General features: G+C 39.4%; 11 protein-coding genes across 11 annotated transcripts; 3 read left to right on the top strand and 8 right to left on the bottom strand. All coding sequences in view use genetic code 12, as the record gives it.

The window, feature by feature from the left end:
• Positions 1-29: 29 nt before the first annotated feature.
• On the bottom strand, positions 30-1,199 carry SOD6 (Sod6p; the record flags this gene model as incomplete). The annotated part of the gene is made up of 1 exon (XM_051752554.1): positions 30-1,199. One exon carries the CDS (start codon positions 1,197-1,199, stop codon positions 30-32), a length of 1,170 nt encoding a protein of 389 aa, XP_051608172.1.
• Positions 1,200-2,809: 1,610 nt separating this feature from the next.
• STF2 (Stf2p) lies at positions 2,810-3,067 on the top strand (the record flags this gene model as incomplete). The annotated part of the gene is made up of 1 exon (XM_051752555.1): positions 2,810-3,067. The coding sequence occupies one exon, from the start codon at positions 2,810-2,812 to the stop codon at positions 3,065-3,067; it is 258 nt and encodes an 85-aa protein (XP_051608173.1).
• A 213-nt stretch (positions 3,068-3,280) lies between these two features.
• Positions 3,281-4,550, bottom strand: MUQ1 (ethanolamine-phosphate cytidylyltransferase; the record flags this gene model as incomplete). The annotated part of the gene is made up of 2 exons (XM_051752556.1): positions 3,281-4,383; positions 4,478-4,550. 2 exons carry the CDS (start codon positions 4,548-4,550, stop codon positions 3,281-3,283), a joined length of 1,176 nt encoding a protein of 391 aa, XP_051608174.1.
• A 403-nt stretch (positions 4,551-4,953) lies between these two features.
• KGF57_003166 (uncharacterized protein) lies at positions 4,954-5,751 on the bottom strand (the record flags this gene model as incomplete). Its single annotated transcript, XM_051752557.1, has 1 exon — positions 4,954-5,751. One exon carries the CDS (start codon positions 5,749-5,751, stop codon positions 4,954-4,956), a length of 798 nt encoding a protein of 265 aa, XP_051608175.1.
• A 587-nt stretch (positions 5,752-6,338) lies between these two features.
• On the bottom strand, positions 6,339-6,743 carry KGF57_003167 (uncharacterized protein; the record flags this gene model as incomplete). Its single annotated transcript, XM_051752558.1, has 1 exon — positions 6,339-6,743. The coding sequence occupies one exon, from the start codon at positions 6,741-6,743 to the stop codon at positions 6,339-6,341; it is 405 nt and encodes a 134-aa protein (XP_051608176.1).
• A 1,138-nt stretch (positions 6,744-7,881) lies between these two features.
• KGF57_003168 (U2-type spliceosomal complex subunit) lies at positions 7,882-8,589 on the bottom strand (the record flags this gene model as incomplete). The annotated part of the gene is made up of 1 exon (XM_051752560.1): positions 7,882-8,589. The coding sequence occupies one exon, from the start codon at positions 8,587-8,589 to the stop codon at positions 7,882-7,884; it is 708 nt and encodes a 235-aa protein (XP_051608177.1).
• A 204-nt stretch (positions 8,590-8,793) lies between these two features.
• On the top strand, positions 8,794-9,444 carry KGF57_003169 (J-type chaperone; the record flags this gene model as incomplete). The annotated part of the gene is made up of 1 exon (XM_051752561.1): positions 8,794-9,444. The coding sequence occupies one exon, from the start codon at positions 8,794-8,796 to the stop codon at positions 9,442-9,444; it is 651 nt and encodes a 216-aa protein (XP_051608178.1).
• A 114-nt stretch (positions 9,445-9,558) lies between these two features.
• Positions 9,559-10,548, bottom strand: CKB1 (casein kinase 2 regulatory subunit; the record flags this gene model as incomplete). Its single annotated transcript, XM_051752562.1, has 1 exon — positions 9,559-10,548. One exon carries the CDS (start codon positions 10,546-10,548, stop codon positions 9,559-9,561), a length of 990 nt encoding a protein of 329 aa, XP_051608179.1.
• A 790-nt stretch (positions 10,549-11,338) lies between these two features.
• Positions 11,339-11,962, top strand: KGF57_003171 (GET complex subunit; the record flags this gene model as incomplete). Its single annotated transcript, XM_051752563.1, has 1 exon — positions 11,339-11,962. The coding sequence occupies one exon, from the start codon at positions 11,339-11,341 to the stop codon at positions 11,960-11,962; it is 624 nt and encodes a 207-aa protein (XP_051608180.1).
• A 71-nt stretch (positions 11,963-12,033) lies between these two features.
• Positions 12,034-14,999, bottom strand: HIR1 (Hir1p; the record flags this gene model as incomplete). Its single annotated transcript, XM_051752564.1, has 2 exons — positions 12,034-14,909; positions 14,963-14,999. The coding sequence occupies 2 exons, from the start codon at positions 14,997-14,999 to the stop codon at positions 12,034-12,036; spliced, it is 2,913 nt and encodes a 970-aa protein (XP_051608181.1).
• Positions 15,000-15,153: 154 nt separating this feature from the next.
• ARO8 (bifunctional 2-aminoadipate transaminase/aromatic-amino-acid:2-oxoglutarate transaminase) lies at positions 15,154-16,632 on the bottom strand (the record flags this gene model as incomplete). Its single annotated transcript, XM_051752565.1, has 1 exon — positions 15,154-16,632. One exon carries the CDS (start codon positions 16,630-16,632, stop codon positions 15,154-15,156), a length of 1,479 nt encoding a protein of 492 aa, XP_051608182.1.
• Between the last annotated feature and the right edge of the window lie 232 nt (positions 16,633-16,864).

The raw sequence follows: 16,864 nt of genomic DNA on the forward strand, positions 1-16,864 counted from the left end.
GATGAGAGAAGTGACATAAAGTGTTTTTTTCAAATGATCAGCACAATGATGAATCCAACCATTAATGAATTCAACAATGCAGATAGGAATGAAGTCGATAATGCTGCAAACAAGGAAGCGCCTGAATTAGGTGAACAATCTTGCGAAATTCCATGCAAGGTGACATTAGTTTGATTTTGGTATAATTTCATTTCGGATGAGTTTGGTGAATGGATTGAAGAATGATGGATCAGCTTGTCAAGACTTTTTTTGCCAAACTTGCTTTCATCATCTTTTGACCAATGATTTTTGGTCTTGTTAACCAACTTTTGTGGTAAAACTTTAACGTCTTGCAAGATATGTTTGAAGTTCTTTGATTTGGAAAGATCTTCTTGGGAATCGTTGCTGTCTTGGTTATTGTTGTTTTCAACACTCTCTCCCTGTTGATTATTCTGCTTGGTTTCTGCCTTTGGTTCTTTAATTTCCTGTTGCAAAGATGGTGGCAACAATACAGCACCGCTTCCTTCTTGTTCTTTTTCTTCATCACCATCATTATCACTTTCATAAACTTCGTTTCTCAAAGCTTCCAAAGCATCAAATGAGTCACTTTGATGATCCATTGATTGTTTCAACTGTTGCACTTGTACCGTATCGTCAGTCTGAACATATTCATCCATCAAACTTTGAAGACGCAAATCATTTGCCAATTCAATATCTGCACACGCCAACTTTGACATGTTTGCATAATGGAAAACCAAACTCCTTCCAACAATATAACTCTTTGATCTCTTGTTCAAAGATAAGTAAGGATCGGTGAATTTGAATTCAAAACAAGTACTATTTATAGCACCATGTTTTCCAGATAAATCACCAACTTGACAATATCCATTATGTTTCTGAGCCAAGCAGTCAGGGCTGGAATTGTATGGGTTGAAATGCAATCCACAAGCTTCACAATTGCCATTTTCAGGTACCGAACGTTCGTGGATGTGGTAATAGAATGGGCCTTCATCATGGGGGAAACCAGTCATGTCAACGTGAACATTTACATATTTGCCGGATGAAGTAAAGACAACGTTTCCTTTGATGTTTTTATCACCACCAAATGGGAAATCAGCAATGGCAACAAGGTTTTTGGGGTTCTTTTTGATTTTGGGAGCTTTGTCTGAAAGACAAGTTGTTGCAAATGTGAGACTGAGGATGAGTGAAAGAAGCTTCATGGTTGTGGGGATGGAGTTTGGGGCTGTGATGAAACTGGAGATAAAAGGAAAGTGAAATTATGAGTAGTTAATTGGGAAGTTTTTATGTTGGTGATAGTTTTGAAGTTTACAAATTTATAATCGGTACTTGTGGATTTTGTTATGTTGCAAAAGGAAAATCAAAAGAGGTTACAATTTTTTGGTAGCGTATTGTTTTGCCACTTCGGCTGTAGAGATGGAGAGGGAGTGGGAGAGAGAGAGAGAGAGAGAGAGAGAGAGAGAGGACCGAGTGATGAGATTGTAGAAGAGATAGCCTGATTGGTGGTGAGGCTACTTAAAAGTGTGGTATTCATTGTCAGAGTTTACATATCTCTTAGGAACTTTACATAGTAGCGTCAAAGTTCAGGAACGGTGAATTTCTGTTTAAACAATCATGGAGTACTTTTACTGCACTTGTTGTTGCAAAGTCAATTACATAGCGTAAACTTTCTATTGAAGAGTACTACTACGGTAAAGTAGTTGTTGTGATACTAGAAGCTTCTCTCAACAGATAGCATTTTGCGGAAGATGCAATTGCAGTCATATAATGGCACCACAACAAATGTTGTTTTTAATAAGTAGAATAGTGGAAACATTTGACATAACACTGCATAAGTGCTCCTGAACAGGGCCGATTGGAGTAAGGTGTATATTAGCTGTCCAGAAATCTGAATGGGGAAAATAAAAATAGTTCTCGCGTGACCCCCCCCCCATTTTTTATTTTTCTTTCTTTCTTTGGTTCACAAATAAGAAACAGAAATAGGGGGTTGCATTTCTACATTTGTAAAACAAAAGCTTATGAAGTTCCAAGTTACAGATCTATAGCTCGAGTACTCCATAGGGAAGAAAGAATAACACTCTTATTCTAAGTAGAAGATATCCGTTCCACCCCTCTCCCTTCATGGTTTGTTGTAAGAAGAATCAAAACGTTTTGCTTCCCCTCCTTTATTTTTGTGACAGCATTTGGTAGCACAGAAGCATTTTCTCCATTTTCTATTTTTTATTTTTTTTATTTATTTTTTTTTCGACGCAATACACAAAATTGCAACGGAAGTAATTTACTGTGTATACTGTACTGCAGCTTTCTTTCTTTCTTTTTTCTTTCACCACCACCTGATCTCCAACAAAAAATGCGCTGATGTGGAGACACACAACGATATGAGTCCATGTATACTGGTTAGAAGTAGAAAGAAGGGACAAAAATAGTAATTACAATTGCCAACATAGTAGGGTGGGGTGAGTTATTAAAGTCTTGTGACGTAATTAAATAAATAGCCAAAGCACATTTTTTACTCCACACTTTTTAAATTTATTATTTTGTTTTCTTAATATACTTTTTTACATTTTACTAATATTGGAACAAACATTGTATAACAATATACACTTTGGTTTATTATTCTCTCTCTCTCTCTCTATATATATATATATAAATACTCAACAAAATTCCCCTTTTCATTTCTTTCATTTCTTTCATTTCTTACTTTCTTTCACCACTTACTTTTACTTACAACACTTTTCACACTTGCAATTGAATACTACTATTACTACTCAGTAACAACCACAAACTTTCTTCTTATCTCCCTCCCCTTATAATGTCAAAAACAAAGAAATGGACAATTCACGAAAAGCGTCCACAAGAACCAAAATGGTTTACTCATAACGGATACGTCAACACTGATCCAACCAAGATCAAGAAGAATGGAGCTGGCAAAAACAATTGGGGTCAAAATGGTGATGAATCTGAATTCACCTTGTTTAACAAGAAGAGCACAAGAAGAAATTCCAATCACGATGTTAATGAATTGAAGTTGATGAATTTGAATAATTCAATTGATGCAAAGTTTGCTTGAAAAAGACAGTCTTTTTATATTATGCTGTATTTTCTTTGAATGTGTTTCTTACAATTGAAGATAAACGATGTTTGATGATAAAGATTGATGACGATGTTTCATGAATGTGACTTGATTAGCTAAACTTGTATAAAGTTCAAACATATACAACTAAAGTGATGATGCAAATAAGCTAACTAACTATAAAACTGTAGAAAAGTGCAAAATTGTCTCTCAATTGTCCATTTTTTCCTTCCCCTTGTTTCGTTCATTGGCTTCCAATACTTTTTCAATTTCAGCTTTCCACCCTTTCTTCTTTTGTCGTTCAACATACATTGCCTTATTTTGCAATACTCGTTCAACAATAAACTCTGTACTCATATGATCATACTTGTGCTTAGGCAAAGCTTCAAACAACCCGTCTCCCTCCGTCTTTTCTTTGTCACGAACTTCATCATACACTGATTCATCAACTTCAGTAGGTCCATGGTACACTTTGACCACATCACCGATTCTAGAAAGAAACTCAACTGTTGGCACATATGGCGCATTGAGCACTATTCCATCAACGTACCTGCATTGTAACACACACAACGATCTTTCAAAAATATTCATAATGGGGTAGTTCAACCCCTTGTATTTGTTAACTGTAATATCATCATGAATACCAACAATAACTTTTGCCCCCAAATGTTGGGCTTTGTCATGAACCAATTTCAATACTTCAATATGACCAGGATGGAACAAATCAAACCCTCCATCGATATAAACATACTTGCTCTTCTCGCCATCCTTCTTCCTCTTTGGTTCCACAATAGTCTTCAACTCATCAGGGGTGTTCAAATACACCACTGATCCTGGTTGTAACCCAGTCTCATCAGTGGCATACCTAGTAAACCTATCCAAATTATCACCCTCATTGATCAACTTTTGCCAATTCTTCTCCAAATTCAAATCTTGATAATGATGGGTCTTTGACATCAACAACATCCGCCCCACCAAATCAGTAGTACTGATATTAGGAGTACGTTTCACAACAACAAACAACCCCAAATCTTTAACAACTTGATAAGAATCCTCCCCATTGGCATCAGTAGTGATGTCATCTCCATGAACAACGTATTGGCATCCATACTCTTTCATCACTTTCGGATCAGTCACATATGGAGCACCAGGAATGGCCCTTGTGCACCATTTGCATGCCTCGACTGCAGTCATTCGTTCATCAAGTTTCATAACACACGGTCCTTTGTTGCGCAAGATTTCTTCGTCGGAATGCACACCAGCGTAGAGCTCCTTACCTAGCTGCCGTGCTTGTAACATTGCTCCTGCGTGTCCTAAAATTCAAGGATGGAGCGGGAAATAGTGAGTTAGTATTAGTGGACTTTTATGTGGGTGAGTGAATGAGTTGTAAAGCTTTCGCAAACATACCATGATGGGCAAAGTCGAAGCATCCATCAACCCAAATTCGACAATTCTCAATTCCTTCGGGACGTTCAAACATTGTCTCTCTTCTGTTGAACCAGTAGTTGTAATAAAGGAAACTGCCCTTATTGTTGGGTTATTTGTTGGACTGATTGAATCTTTCCTTCTCTTTTTTCTTTTTTCTTTTTTCTTTCTTTCTTTTTTCTTTCACACGCGCTTTAACTGCGCTTTAGCTGTTCTCTGCCCCCACTTCGCTTCAGCCGTTCTAAAAAAGACAACAAGTAAAGGGAAGACGCAATGTAAATGTGTATCCATCTTTTCTGCCAAAAGTTACCTTGGACTCAGCTACCTTATATACAAACTAGTCTCGAAAGTAGACACCACCTTCACTCTCCCAGCGCAGTATAAAACTTTTTGCAAATACGATATAAATATCTACAAACGAACCACCACCACTAAGTCCCGTTCCGCTTTCTACTCCACTATATGAACCCTGACTGCTGTTGCTGACCCACCTCGATGGAGTTCTGTACATTCTTTTTGCTTCGCGCTGACCGTTGTGTATAAGCAGGTTGTGGTTGTTGCTGTGGAACACCATACAGCACACTCCTCAGTTGTTGTTGTTGTTGTTGTTGTTGTTGTTGTTGTTGCAGCAGCAGAAGTGGTTCCTGATTCACTGTTTGACCGAAATGAGACTCACTACCGCCGTAATTTCCAGCATTAACTCCACTCCCGGTATACTTCACTGCCCCCTGAGCCTGCCTCTCTTTTGCCATCTTGACAACACAGCAATAAATCATCCCTGCATTCCGGGTCGAGCATTGATGCAACCATCCAAAAAAGCCGCCAATCACGGGAGGAAACGTAATCAACAAGTCGACTCCAATATTTCCTTGCATTTGCGCCATTAGTTTATTGGGTAGATGGAATCGCTCATTTGCCAACGAAATCAATCTCATGTGAATCATATACATCACCAATGGACCCAACACGGGGAAGAAAAACACGGTAAATGGAACTAATCCCAATCCGCAGTCCATGCCTACGCCACATGATCCACATAGACATTTATCATGCGTCCAAGCCATGGCCTGGATCTTGGCCCATGCTTTCTGCTCCTGTTTTGTAGTGATGTCCGGGGGTAGTTTCAACTTTTTGCCAGTCTCTTTATCGGTGTATGGGTCGGTGTTGTTCCAATGGTCTTCGGCATACTCGTTAAACTTATCCATAACGATGTCGTACCCCGGGATGCCTTCCAATTGCTGTTGGATTTGTGACATATTGGTGCAAATTGAGAAGATTTATATGATGTAGGAGACGTAGTTGAACCTGGATTTGGTGAAATGCAGTCGCAAAGACGTATATGTAATACGTTGTATGTATGTGTCAGAAATTTGTAAGAAAAGCAGGTTTGCGCAGTAAATAAACGGGTTTTTCGAGTCATGGTTGCTGCTCATTCGCACTATAATTGACGGCTCTTATTCATTTTCTGATCGGCTTAAATTTAAAATTTGTTGCCGAAGCAGGTAACAAAAAAAGTTTGAAGGAAGAACAGATGTAAACTCATGGCTGGCACACTATACTGCTTAGTGCTTGAAACGAATAGTGATTTGGGTTGCAATTTAAACCAAAATGCTGAATGAGAAAATACTTGATTACATTTGAGAACAAATACAATGAAGCTTTTTGCGGCAACAGTGCTTGACACTCGTTAAATGAGAACTACTTCAGATTCAGATCATTGGCCACTTGAATTTCCACTAGGACAGCGACTTGTAGGCATTCTACCTTTGACACTTGACTGAAAATGGACATACAGAAAAAGAATCATGATTAAACTTCACTAAACTACCAATCATGCGACCCTTCATTGAAATACTTCAATGAAAATGTTCTTCCAAATAACGTGATACAATATCTCCCAAGATATTACCGGACCAATAATGGCAAAAAATAACCAAAAGTAAATACAAAGAACAACTTGGAATTTTGCAAAACGTGCGGATGTGGCTGGCCAAAAGCAGTCGAAATCAAAAATTTGTTGTTGCTGTTCCATCGTGTAAGTTATTGTATCATCGTAAGGAGCTGATTCGATGGCGTTGTAATCAGGGTATGATGCAAATTTATTTTGAAGGATCATAACCAAGAACTGGGCCACCCTATTGAGAACTGATTCTGCATTCATAAGACCAATAACGGCAAAAACAGTTAAAATGCATGACATACAAACTGCATATTTCATTCTTGTCCCAATGACAAGGGTTTTATCCATACTTTGAAGTAGAAGCTGTTATCCATTTCTAACGTCAATGTAGAAAAAGGCGAGTTTTGCATAACGATATGAAGAAGAAGAAGAAGAAGAGAAACTATGAATTTAGATATTCTATTTCGTTTCTTGTTGATATATATATATATAGGTATACCATTACTGATCCTTCTGTTTGATTGTTATGCTGCAAAAAAAAAAAAGGAAACCCTTTATTCAAGTTCGATTTTGTGCAACAGGCATTTGTCTTTCGAAGTTGATGTGTGTTTGCAGAGTAGATGTCGTCAACGAAGGCGTGAGAGGAGAGGAGAGCAATAATCTTTCAATAGGAGTGTACATTGCTATGAATTATAAAACTTAAACCTTGCAAGCATATGTTTTTCGACCATGAACATATAGAGATGTTCTGCTATTCGCTACTAAAAACCAATGCACATACTTGGTCTAGAACATTCAGACAGGCCTATTCTTTGTGAACTCAAATCGGGTTAATTGAGGTGATCGTGACAATCAAGCAATACAGACGGTTTGTTGAACGCATGTTAGAGTGTGGATCAAAATTTCATTTATGCCCAATTTCACTATGTGTTAAGATTACATCGAACACAACAGACCTGAACAACACCTTAACTAATCATAGCATTGACAACACCCTTCCCAACGATTTCCCCATCAAATGGATAACCAATGTTTTTTGGTTTACATAATGTGCGCTTCTTTAGTTTGCATATGTTTGCACAAAACACTCAAATAAGTCAACTTGCCCTATTATTATACCAAATGAAACGCTTGACCCAGCTTGACTTGAGTTTTTGGCAAATTGGACGTTCCGGAAATTCCCAAAATGATGTGGCCTCAAAAGCAACCTCTCGCTATTCAGCTCAAATGTAGTCTCATGAATTACTTTCAAGTCTGGCCCCGGCGAAATACTGTTGAAAAATGGTGGCTTTCTGTTCTGGACGACCATGTGTTATTGAACTACGCGAGGAGCATGCAATCAAAAAGCAAGCTCATGGGTCTAGTACTATTCCCAACGACTGTACACGAGAAGCGTAAATTCAAGTCTCGGGCTCGCAAAACGATAAAACAGACCAAAAAGACGAGCTTGTAGTCAAAACAAGCCAATCGAAGTTGCTCACATGTATTATGTTGAGCCAATCAACACATTCAACTCCTCTTTGGACACTGGGATCATCACACCCTCAACATCTTTGTTGCATATAGCACAACCAGATTTTTTTTGTACTTTATAACGATTCAAAAAGCAAGATTGGCAAAATAAATGGCCACATTGAGTCTTGATTGGACTCTGGTAGTCTTTCTTACATAGTATGCATTTGAACGGCGTGGCTGTGGTGGTGGTGGTATCGTTCATCTGCCGATCTTTCTTTCCTTGCTTACCGTTCACGACAATGTCTTCCCAATCTTTCCTTATTGGTTTCTTTTGCCTAGATTCATCTCGTACGTGAAGAAATTTGCATGTGTCGCCGTATCCGCAGTACCCTGTTTGCTGGAAATCTTTGCATACGTCAGGCTGGAAGTCCATAAATGTTGTAATATTGATACTCTCAGGCACAGGCTTTATGGTTGATGGTTTTGTCACAGGTTGCTGGAAAGGCTCTTGTTTCTCATCATTTTTTGAGTTCTTTAGTAGCAGCGATGCTGTCGTTGATGCGAGGACGGGTGTCTTTGAGGACGATGACGTGCTTGTGGTGGGGTATGTCAATTTTGATCGTTTGTAGATGCCAAGCTTCTCTTTTGGAAGAGAATCTACCTGGTCATCATTTCCCAAATCAGTTGTCTTTCTCTTAGAGCTACTGGTAGGATCTTTGAGCACCCTTTTCTTGAACATGCGTGTGATGGCAATCGTATATCTAAAAAGGCAAGATCATCTCTCCCGGAAGCGGTGCTTTGTAATCTTATTTTTCTCTGTTGGAACAGTGTGAACTATTTCGCGACATTCAAAAGTTAAAATTTCCACCTGATTCAAAATTCCATTTTGCTGCTGTATACAACAACTTTCTCTTCTTTCTGTTCACTACACCTTCATATCAGAATGCTACCTAGAAGACTCGGTCTCCTACTTAGCCCCACTTTGCTGACTCCAACAAGAAGATGGCTTTCTTCCGAGACAACAACGCCCTCATTTTTCAAATTATTCCCACACAATTTTCCCCATGGCGGTCCACCCAAAGACCCATTCTTCATCAATGAAAAACAACTCCGTAAAGAGTATCGTACTTTACAAAGCTCAAATCACCCCGATGTGTCATCCGATACGATAGCATCCCTGAATATCAACCAAGCATTCACTCATTTGCGCAATCCGTATTTACGCTTGGCTCATTTGATCAAATTGCTCCATGGGGTCGATATAACTGATGATGCAGTGTCTAAATCCATGATTGCTAAATTTCAAAATGCCAACGATTCAAACGCAATGGCGTACAAGTCGATGTTGTTGCAAGTCATGGAGGCGCATGAGCAGTTGGAGTTTGCCGAAAAGGAACAGGAATTGGATGAGTTGGAAGATGAAAATAACGAACGGATCAAGCAAGCTGAGGACAAGATTGAACTGGAGTTGAGGAAAGATCCGATAAATTGGGATGAGTTGATTACAGATGCTATAAAGTTGAAGTATTGGGTAAATATACAAAATGGTATCAAGGACTGGGAACCGGGGAAACCAGTGCATTTGACTCATTGAAAAAGGCAAGTTTACAAACTTCTAAATTTTGTACAGACAGTATAAACTATTTCCATTGTACATAAACATAGACTTCATAATAGGCGAGGTACTTCATGTCTTGTCTTCTCATCTCTACTCGCTGGCCATAGTTTTATCATCGTCGTCTTCATCTTCCACTTCCTCTTCTTCACCCATGCTAGCATCGTCTTCTCCTTCTCCTTCTCCGTCATCTTCCTCATCGTCAAATTTCAATTTTGGCACACTATATTCACAATATTCATATTCCTGTTTATCTTCAGCAGATTTGGGATGTTGCCTCAACCACTTCATTCTGGGACCGGTTGAACTCAACTCGTTAATCTTGAATCCAAACAACTTCAACCCAAACTCATTCGCACTAAATTTATTTATTCTTATCCGACATTGATTCTCAATTTCAGGAAACATCTTCACCAACAATCCAGGAAACGTGGTTCCGAAATACGCCCCATCAATGTTGAGGTATCTTGAGCTTGAAGGTATGTAGATGTCATTACAACAGGGGCAATACAATCGTACAGTTTCTTGACCTGGTACATCAGTTGACCCCACGGGTATCAAATGCATCCCGTCACAAAAGTATCTTGGGCATGAACCAAAATCATTCTTTTCAAATTTGGATGCCATTGCCGTTAGCCCTGGTTTGGATACAATGTATCTCGCGTGGATTAGTCCGTATAATAGTTCTGCCAGGTGGGCTAAAAGTGCTTTATTAGGTAATTCAGGCGCATTATTGGACGACTTCTTGTTACTGTTGTTACTGTTGTTGTTGTTTCCAGTCCCTGTATTGTTCGCCCCTCGTGAAGTGTTGCTATTGCTATTGTTGTTGATGTTATTCGTACTTGTACTTATGCTACTAGTATTGTTATTGTTAGTGTTGGTATGGTCTTCAGCTGTCTCCACCTGATAGTCTAATATCGTGTATAATGCTTCTCTATAAAAGGGTACTTGCAGAGACAAACCAGTTAGATTAAAGTCGTCCTCAATGAAATCCTGTGATACTTGTACAAAGTAGTCGTGGCCGAAAACCTCGCAAAATTGTTGGATCCAAGATATGTAATCGTCTTCGATGTCGCTGGGCATTTGATTAAGATGGTTGAGTAGTTGACAATGTTAAGAATGAGGGGGGATGGTAATTCAGGGTGTTGCGGGCTGCTCAGAGACTAGGTATGTGTGGCTGAAGATTTTGGTGGGCGTTCCTCTTCGTCTTTCAAAAAAAAAATTCAAAGGATGAGTGAGTACACTGTTTGTGTGTGATAACTTGGAATTGTGCAAATTCCAAGTCAATTAAAAGTTTCCTGACGTGTGTGATATACTGGAGTAGGGAACAGTTGAAACGGAGATGAATATGACACCCAAATGACTAGATGCGCTATATATATAAGACTGGTGGTCTGTTGCAACAAGAATTTGTTGATGATTCTGTCGTCTGCTAATGCTGTGACTTTGATGATATCTCTCCTTTCTTTTTTCTCTTTTCTTTCTCTCTCTCTGTCTCTCTCTCTCTCTCTGTCTCCATTACTTTGAGAAAATTTTTCTATGGTAATTTCAAGCTCGAGGCTTTATACACACTCTACAAAAGAGATTGACTTGCCAGAGTACTATGCCGTAGTCTGTGCAATAATGATTTTAACTGAGATGTCTAGTATAACGTAGAAAACTCTTTCGTACAATTGAATAGAAACATATCTCGAGTGTGTAGTATACTTTCCTATTTATTATCAAGTGTCGTAGAACTCTGCGGTTACAAGTTTACTTCTTGCGACATTGACTTGATTGCCAAAACAGATGTGCAAAAAGAGAAAAAAAAAAAAAGGACGAAAGAAGCCGACCAACCCAATCCTGAACTCCTTTATTCTGTGTCCAGCTCATCATGGCGTCCTTCGACTTGAGTCCATACACAATCATAATAACAACATTCACACTACTCCTATTACAGAAACTTATTTCAGTAATAAGCAAACCCACAATCCAATCCCTAGTATGGAACATCTACTCATCATCACCGTTGCTAGCCCAATCAAAGTCAATCAAACAATACGCTGCAAAACAACACGAAATACGAACATTGACTCACGAGCAAAGATTAATTAGTGCCCAGGACGAGTATGCCAGGTGGACAAAGTTGAATCGTAAATTGGATAAGTTGAAAGTGGAATTACAAGAATTGAATGAGAGCTTGGGTTCTGAAAAGGCCAGGGTCAACTCTTTGACCAATTCCTTGATTTGGATAAGTACAGTACTACCAATTTGGGTTATGAGGTTTTTGTTTAGAAAAACACAGTTGTTTTACATACGTGCTGGTATTTTACCACATTATCTTGAATGGTGGTTGGCTTTACCCTTTTCTCAAACTGGTGCCATTGGATTGACGTGTTGGATGTTTGCCGTAAACTATGTCTTAAGCGAGATATTCTTTGTCGTTAGCTTCCCATTCCAGAATAAAGTTGCTAAACCTGAAAAGCCAATCAAGGGTGAAGGACAAGACGAAAATTGAGGAGGTTCAAGCCAATTGAGTGATACACATTGTTACATAATCTATAAAGTGTGTAGACGTGTCCTCACTATCTACTTGATCATTGATATCATCTCTTTGCTTCTACGCACCATAGTGTCCTTCAAAACACCAGACGCAGCATCATCAAATTTATATGTCTGAGTACTACCCATCAATGCACTCTGATCAAATTGGAATTTCAGTCCGAAATACATCCTTCTCGCCATCAAGTTCCCCTTTACATCTTGCGTCCCCACATTGAAATACCATGAATCTATCACCTTGATCCAACAATCCAAGTCTAATGAATACCCAAACACATCATTACTAAAATCCATCAAGATATACGGCGTCCCATCATTATGATTCATTTCCAACGCCCTGACACTAGGCATACCTACATATTTGCGACCACCAACATCAAACGAGTTGAGCACTGTGGCAACAGACACTTTATTCATATAAACTGTCAAAGTTTTCAAATTCCATCCATAAAAAAGGCCCGAACTCGTCATCACAAGCAACCTGTCATTCGAATATTTCATTGATACAACATTATCAAGTAGCTCGATAGTGGGTAAGATATATCTGCCGGTCTTGGCGGACACGATTTGCAAACTTCCATTAAATGAACACAAGACAAAGTATGTCAATTGACCATCATCATCGTTGAGTATAGGAAGTACCAGCTGGATTCTAAATGGGAAAAACAAAGTAAAACACCTATCCTCACCATCATGATCATTATACACAATCACCTTGGTGGGGTCATCGAAATCGCGATCATTCTGGGCGGCATTTTCATGCCATGGTTTCCCATTACGCACTTCAACAGTAGTTGTTACCACATTCTTCACTTCCAGTTCATTCAAGATGGCATTACCCTTTTGTTGATGCCTTGTCTTGCTCACAACTACGGAGAACATCAAATCCTCATCAAAATCAATGGCTGCGCCCCTAGACAAGTCCGCCAGGATATCTTTATTGTTGTTGGCATAAGCTTTGTAAATCTTGTTGATCTGAGTATTTTGAAACGCAGTATTGGCAAATAAAGTTTCCGGAAGATGGGAGATCTGTTTGAAAGAATGAGGGTATTTCGTTTCCAATAATTTACGCTTTTGACGATTCTTGTGTCGTTTCAATGCCGATTCAGAAAGTTGTGAAGTGTTGATTTCTTCCTCTAATGTATTGACTCCGCCGCCAATATCTAAATTATCATTGTCTTCATCTTGCTCCGTATTGGTTGTAGACGGTGAATCGCGTTCCTTGAAACCAGCAACCGAAGTTTGCAAACCTCGGCGAGGAAGTACGTAGTTCAGTTGTGATAGTTTTGCATTCACCTGCAATTTTCTCTTTTTAGTTTCAGGTTGTGCCATAGTCTTGGCTGAGGCAATGTTAGACGACGATGGACCCAACGATGAAGAAAAAGAAGAGGAAGAGGAAGCCGACGACACAAGCAAAGGGGCCACTCTCTTTTTACCCGATTTAGTCACTGACACAGTCTGCTTACGCAACCGCGACGCATCAATTTTTAATGCAGGTGTCAATGGCGCTGATAGTTTCTCCTTGTCAAATGGCTTTATTTTTGATGCTTCGGTGTTGTCACTGACTTTTTCCTTAACCGTTTCCAAAGGCATCATCTTCCGTATGGCAATGGCTCTAGCCTCGGTTGCATTTTCCTCCAACCGTAGTTGTTCCACACTTTCAGGCAAAATTGTAGATTCTCGATCGGCACCATACCGGTTTAGTTGTTGATCAATCAACTCCTCGCTAACTACTTGACCCAACTCTCCATTAGTGAAATGAACACAGCAAACTGATCCATCCAAACAGCTGAAATATAGCGTCTCTCCATCTGGAGCCCAGCAAATATCAGTAATGGAATTGTCAACAATATCTTGACATACAACAATAGGTTTGGAATTGGATGTCGACCATACGGCTAACGTACGGTCTTGCCCTCCAGTAGCCAATACAGTTTGAAACTTGAGCTCATCATTATCCAAATCGGTATCAATTTGAAATAGCCTGGGGGAAAACGAACACACTTCAACTGGTGCTTCATGTCCAATCAATGAGACATCGGAGCCCCAGTTCCCTCTATTTACAATTGCCACTGATGGTACGGGACCATTAGTAGCATTGGGCACAGCAAGATGTTGTCCATCTGGTGACCAACTCATTCTTCTGAAATATGACGTCAAGGGTGACTTCCTCAATGGGTCAACCACAACATGCTCCATTTGGAATTCATAACTATTATACTCATTCATTTTCTTGTAATATCGAAATACTCGAACAGTCCTATCATCCGAAGCAGTGGCAAAGAACTTGTTAGCCGGGTCAAAAACAATTCCCTTCACCATTGACTGATGTATATCGTACCGCTTAATTTTTTCAAAAGTTAATGCGTTCCATATAATAATCGATCTGTCTAATCCAACAGTAACTAGTAGATTGCCATCGGGGGACCAACATATATCTTGAATATCATTGTCATGAGCCACAAGTCTTTTCCTCACCGTCCAATGCTCTAAATCTGCTTGTTCAGCCCCAAATGAATTGGCGATTTGCGAATTATCCTTCTCCCAAATCAAAACGATTTTATCATCAGACCCACTAGCTAGCCATCTTCCATCGGGACTAAACTTTAAAGATGTGACAGCACCATTGTGTCTCGACATGGAACAAAGGGCTCGACGTAGGGATTTATCGGGCAAATCGGGAGTGAATTCGACATCCACGCTGGAGGAAGCAGCTGTTGTTCGATTTGATGCGCTTGACTGAAGCCGCTTATTCTTGTTGTATGGTTTATCCAGTATATTGAAAAACAGATTGATTGTATTGGTATCCCAGATTTTGATACACCCGTCAAGACCACCTGAAGCTAGCCTTGTTCCTTGTGCATTTATGGTGACTGTATAACATTCTACTTTTTTGTTTTCAGCTATTTCAAAGTTAGTATGAAGTCCAGCAAAGTTTTACTGCGTAAAGACATACCTTTATGCCCTAGCCATGGGATCTTTAGTATTTGCATAATAATGAAGACAGAGCGTATAGGATTTTTTGTAGTTGTTTGTTTGTTTTTATGCAATGGATTTTTCTACAGCATCTATTTCGCGACACAATTAACTTGAAAGTATGTAACTTCTCTTTATGATGCTGATGCCTTAAACTACACTATGTAACCTCTATTCCAAACCAAACTCAATCTTAACTGCCTTACTGAATTTTTGCAATCCAAAAACCAATTGATCCAATGGAACAGCTGCATAAGTGCCCCTAAAGAAAATGTGGGTTTTTGCAGCAGGATTTTGTGGCAAATTCTTTTGTGGAGGAGTTGATTGACCTTGAGATTTGAACCACGAACCAGGAATCATCAATGTGCCTTGTTTTATGCTCTGCTCATAAATCAAATTTTCAATTTTCAATGGATCTTCTCCCAATTCATGGAACTTGGGATGCTTTGAAGCGTCAATGTTTACAGTGAAAAACATACCAGCCACTGGTGGAACATAAGAGGTAACTTCTTTTGGACAATACTCTTCCAATGCGTCAATAGCAACATCTCTCTTGTGAGTATATTCAGCTCTTAAACCAATCAACCAGTCCAAGTATCCCTTTTGTCCCCAACTTTGCAATAATGCATTTGTCATGGATTGAGTTAAACCTGAAGGACATTGGATGGAAACTTCATGTAATCTTACAAATCTTTCCAACAACTTTGCTTGGCCAACAATCCATCCCAATCTCAAACCTGGCGCCAACACTTTGGAAAATGAATCCAATCTGATGACTCTACCTTCAGTGTCCAATGAAATGAATGATGGCACCAAGGCTTCGATAAACTCCTTATGTTCGTGAACAGTTTTGCCTTCTCTTGCCTTTTTGTCCTTGGTGTAAGTCTCCATTTGCAAAAAGTAATAAGGTTCATCCTCAACAATAATGAGGTCGTACTTGCAAGCAATTTCGTAAATTTGTCTTCTTCTTTCGGCACTCAATGATGATCCAGTTGGGTTTTGGCCAGTGGAAATGGTGTACAACAATTTTGGCTTGTTACCAACCCAATGAGCCAACAAGCTGTCCAATCCGCTGGGGATGATACCATAGTCATCCATTGGCACAGGAACGGTATTGATACCTTGGCCATTGGCAGTCTCCAAAGCCGAAGAAAAGGAGTATTCCTCAACCAAAATCGAATCACCTCTGGTACAGAAAGTTCTCAAGGTAGAATCCCAAGACTCGGTGTTCCCAACAGATGCAACCAAATCCCAATCCTTGTATGGAATCTTGTGGATCATTTCCGTGTGCTCTTTCAAAAAGGCAGTCAATTCCGGTTGACCTTCGGTATAACCATATTGCAAAGATCTTGCCAATTCAATCTCGTTTGGTTGGTTCTTGTCAGCCTTCTTAAACACTTCGATAGTGGTTTTACTTTCATTAGTCAATGGAGCTCCAATACCATTGGGGAAAGATGGAGTTGGGATGTCGGCACTAACTCTGTCGAATGGGAAATAGTCAGATAAGGGTAATCCTCCACCCAAGAATGTCATGTTTGGTAATTTAAAGTACTTGAAGGCATCTTTCAACGGTGAGTTTTGTCTCGATTTAGCTTCTGGAGATAACAAATGGTACAAGTCCTTTGCGTTTTGAGTGCTGTCTTTGGTCATATTCAGTGTGGTGAGTTGTAGTCGAGAATGTGGTAGGAATATATTAACGGGAGTGAAAACTATCAACCAGAAAGAGTGTTGGTGGTATCAGTGAGGAAGAAAGATAAAGTGATCTTTGATGACTAACTTTTTCGTTTTCGGAGTCAATTTATTCCTCTTCTTTTTCGTCAAACCCCACCGCACTGTGAACAAAACTTAAAAAAAGAGAAAAAAAAAAAGAAAAATAAGCGCT

Source organism: Candida theae (genome assembly GCF_024610275.1).
Source record: "Candida theae strain CBS 12239 chromosome Unknown scaffold1, whole genome shotgun sequence".
Lineage (NCBI taxonomy): Eukaryota > Fungi > Ascomycota > Pichiomycetes > Serinales > Debaryomycetaceae > Lodderomyces > Lodderomyces theae.